Genomic DNA, 3818 nt, shown 5'->3' with positions numbered 1-3818 from the left:
CCGCGCGCCAGCGCCGCTTCCAAGAGAGCATCGAGCTCTGCAGCGACATCCTCGAGACGAACCCGTACGACCAAGTACGCGCATGAGCTTGTAGTCGTCGTCGCAGGCGATGGACATGGACCGTAGGCGGTCTGGCTCCTCAAGTGTCGCGTCGTGACGCAGCAAACGTACATGGACGACTCGGAGATGGAGGAAGACGGCGCCGCAGACTTGCTCCTTGACGACAATGCGCTGGCGAGCATGCCCCGGTGCGCGATTCCTTGCCGGCGGTCGTCGCATGGTATCGTTCGCATAGGCCTGGCACGTCGCTGAGCCGACCCATGACGCGCGCCAACGTCAACTCTGGCGACCAGAGCTTCCGGCCCATGTCCGCGAGTGGGCGCCCGCTCAGCGGCTTTGCCCGGCCTGGCACCGGGTCACGCCCGGGCACGGGGCTGTCGCTGGACCAGGCCTTGCAGGGCGCCCGTCCAGGTACCCTCTTTCTAGATTGCTGCAGTGCTTATGGATGCGTCGCAGGCACGTCGCGGCCGCCGACGTCGCTCGGGCGGCAAGTGCGCCTCGGCACCGCGTCGATGCAGAGCCAGGGCGACGGCGGCGCCTTCATCAGCCCCGACCGCCTCGACATGAAGCGGTACGCGGCGCGCCCACCGATCGCCAAGGCGCTCGTTGACTACTTGCTGTACCACGACCACAACCCAAAGAAAGCGCTGGAGCTCGCGGCCGAAGCGACCGTGGCCGTACGTCTGCACGCGTTGCCTCCTCGCGTCTCAGCACAATAACACATTAGGCCGACTACAAGGACTGGTGGTGGAAGGCGCGCTTGGGCAAGTGCTACTACCAGCTCGGGCTGCTGCGCGACGCGGAGAAGCAGTTCGAGTCGAGTCTCAGAAGCCAGGAAATGGTCGTCACGTACCTCGAGCTCTGCAAAGTGTACTTGAAGCTCGACCAGCCCAACACGGCGCTCGAGTACTACCGGCGCGCAAGGTAGTCCATGCATTCTAGGATACGGTCTGGACGCCGCAGTAGCGAAAAGTTTCCCGGCGACGTGCACGTGCTCGTGGGCATGGCGCGCATCCACGACATGCTCAACGACGTCGACAGCAGCGTCACCGTCTACAAAAAGGTAGCACTCGAGTCGTGTTGCTCGAGACCACTGGCGTTGCTAGGTGCTGGACGTGGACCCGGCCAACATTGAGGCGATCGCGTGCCTCGCGTCCAACAACTTTTACAACGACCACGTACGCCTCGTCGCATCCGCCAATGTTCTAGCGTCGCGTAGCCCGAGGTCGCGCTGCGCTACTACCGCCGACTGTTGCAAATGGACGTCAACAACACGGAGCTGTGGTGCAACATTGGTCTCTGCTGCTTTTACGCGTCCCAGGTACGCGTGCTTGGACGCCAACTCAATTGACACTTGGAGTGCTAGTATGACATGACGCTCTCGTGCTTTGAGCGCGCACTCGCGATGGCGTCGGACGACAACATGGCCGACGTCTGGTATACCGCGTTTGAGATCGACAAAAGTCTTGATGCAGTGTGCTACAGGTACAACATTGGCCAGGTCGCGATTGGCATTGGGGACCTGGGGCTTGCGTACCAAGCGTTCAAGATCGCCGTGTCCGTCGACGCCAACCACGCCGAGTCGTACAACAACCTTGGGGTCGTTTTTATAGATGTGTGTTTTGTGTCGTCTGACGGTCCCGTGCAGGTGCTCGAGCTGCGCAAAGGCAACGTTGAGCAGGCGCGCGCCAACTTTCAGCTGGCCGACAATTTGGCCAACTTTATGTTTGAGCCGAGTTACAACCGAGGTGCTACTCCATCGAATGGACTGTGCGACAACTACGTGTATACGTAGCGCTGCTCGCGTACAAGGTCGGCGACTTTCAGGACGCGTACACCAAAGTGACCAAGGCACTTCAAGTATACCCGGACCACGCCGACTCGGTCGAACTCAAGCGCCAACTCGAACAGTTTCTCACCATGATCTAAGATTCCCGTCCAGGATGATCTATACAATGTATGTCTCATCGTCGGCAGATGAAATTGATTATTCCATGGCAGCAAAACCGCTTGCAGGATGCCTTGGAGTATATGACAGCAACGCTCTCTAGATGGGAGCAGCGCGAGTCTTGAAGCGGCGCGGCGTCATGGACGCAGCACAACCTTACATTTCATGTTTCAGCTCGTGGTGGTGGTGGGTGCCCGAGTGTCGCGAGTCTCGGCCAAGGCCCATCATATTATTTGTACGAGAACACGGAGCGTTTGTCGTCGATGCGCGATGGCGAGGGTCCATCAACCATGATTTCAGAAGACTCCTGTACAAATTGTCCCTTCTCGACGCGACGATCGCACAGCCCATCTTGGTGGACAAGACAGAAAATGAAACTTATGTATTGTTGTTTTTGATATGCAAATATAAAGAGTTAGATGGGCGCGAGCGCCGCCTTTTGCCACGTGTCGGTCGACGAGCAAATGTAGATGTACGACGCGTCAAACAGGATGGTACCCTTGGCGCACGGCGTCGCCGACACGGGTGTGCTTGCGCTGCCGTCCAGCACGACGGACCCGCCCGTGAAAACGACACTGGGCGAGCTGATCGTGAGCGACGTCGAGCCCGAGTGCGTGATCAGCGCGAGGTTGCTCGAGAGCGTAATGTCGCCCGCGATACTCACGGCGCCCGAGGCTGCCGTGACGACAAAGACTTGACTCGCGCCGTTGGACGTCACGAGAAAATCGTTGGCGCTGACGTGCAAGTGTCCGCCAGCAACGACGGTCGACGTGCCCGTGATCGTAACCGACGTCGACGCCGTCAACGCCATCGTCGATGTACTCGAGAGACTCATGGACGCACTAGTGCCCGTCAAGACCGAAGCGCTGATCGTGAGCAGCGCGTTGCTCAAGGCGTCGAGCACTCGAACACTTCCTTCGGTGGTACCCGCGCCTGCTTGCAGCGTCACACCACCACCGGCGCCAGACGTCGTTGCCGCCCCGCCCGCAAGCGTGATGGCACCACCGACTGCCGTGCCACTGCCAGCCGTGAGACCGATCGCACCGCCCGTAGACGACGACGCAGTCGAGGTCCCCGCTGAGATGGCCACGGCACTGCCACTGCCAGTGTCAGCAGCACCGACACTGAGTGTAATGGCACCACCGGCACCGCCCGTCGCGTCCGAGCTCTGAAGCGTAATCGCGCCCGTGCTACCAGCCGTTGACGTCCCAGAGCTGAGCGTCAGCGCACCACTCGACTTGGACGTAACCGATGCAATCGTGACCGTACCACTTGCAGCCGCCGTACCAGCACCCGTCGTGATGGCGATGTTACCACCGACACCTGCAGAGCCTGCGCCAGCTGTGAGTTTTGCGTCGCCACCGAGACCGCCGACACCAGCGACCAGAGATGCCGCGCCACCAGCAAACGCCGCCGCTGACGTTCCGCCTGCTGTGATCGTAGCAGCACCACCGGCACCCGTGTTACCACCACCGACGCTGAGAGTGAGAGCACCGCCCGCGCCGCCGACGGCACTTGCCGATGTGATCGAGATGCTACCCGAACTACCGCTGGAGGCGGCACCGGAGCTGAGGGTCACGGAGCCACTCGATGTGGAACCAGCCGTCGTGATGGACATCGCACCGCTGGACGCACTTGACCCAGCACCACTGGTCAGGGTGAGAGCACCACCGGCGCCCGACGTCGTTGCCGCCCCGCCCGCAAGCGTGATGGCGCCACCGACTGCCGTGCCACTGCCAGCCGTGAGACCGATCGCACCGCCCGTAGACGACGACGCAGTCGAGGTCCCCGCTGAGATGGCCACGGCACT

The 3818-nt window shown here is 61.2% G+C and overlaps 2 protein-coding genes across 2 annotated transcripts in view; one reads left to right on the top strand and one right to left on the bottom strand.

The window, feature by feature from the left end:
* Positions 1–1989, top strand: part of SPRG_22363 (hypothetical protein) — a gene marked incomplete at both ends in the record, with an annotated part of 2204 nt that extends 215 nt beyond the window's left edge. The window contains 12 exons of the mRNA XM_012355329.1: positions 44–74; positions 127–248; positions 296–471; positions 517–737; positions 788–984; positions 1027–1123; positions 1167–1238; positions 1280–1381; positions 1427–1497; positions 1546–1663; positions 1709–1808; positions 1856–1989. Of these exons, the coding sequence (XP_012210719.1) occupies positions 44–74; positions 127–248; positions 296–471; positions 517–737; positions 788–984; positions 1027–1123; positions 1167–1238; positions 1280–1381; positions 1427–1497; positions 1546–1663; positions 1709–1808; positions 1856–1989 (1441 nt within the window). The remainder of the gene's footprint in view (positions 1–43; positions 75–126; positions 249–295; positions 472–516; positions 738–787; positions 985–1026; positions 1124–1166; positions 1239–1279; positions 1382–1426; positions 1498–1545; positions 1664–1708; positions 1809–1855) is intronic.
* A 395-nt stretch (positions 1990–2384) lies between these two features.
* On the bottom strand, positions 2385–3711 carry SPRG_16036 (hypothetical protein). The gene has a single exon (XM_012355328.1). It carries the CDS (start codon positions 3624–3626, stop codon positions 2424–2426), a length of 1203 nt encoding a protein of 400 aa, XP_012210718.1. The 5' UTR covers positions 3627–3711; the 3' UTR covers positions 2385–2423.
* Positions 3712–3818: the final 107 nt, after the last annotated feature.

This window comes from Saprolegnia parasitica, assembly GCF_000151545.1.
Source record: "Saprolegnia parasitica CBS 223.65 unplaced genomic scaffold supercont2.230, whole genome shotgun sequence".
Taxonomy (NCBI): Eukaryota; Oomycota; class Saprolegniomycetes; order Saprolegniales; family Saprolegniaceae; genus Saprolegnia; species Saprolegnia parasitica.
This window is presented reverse-complemented; position numbering and strand designations above follow the sequence as displayed.

Bases quoted from the DNA above. Each gene is read 5' to 3' on its own strand.
- SPRG_16036 (XM_012355328.1), bottom strand. From the start codon at position 3,626: ATGTCCATCACGACGGCTGGTTCCACATCGAGTGGCTCCGTGACCCTC.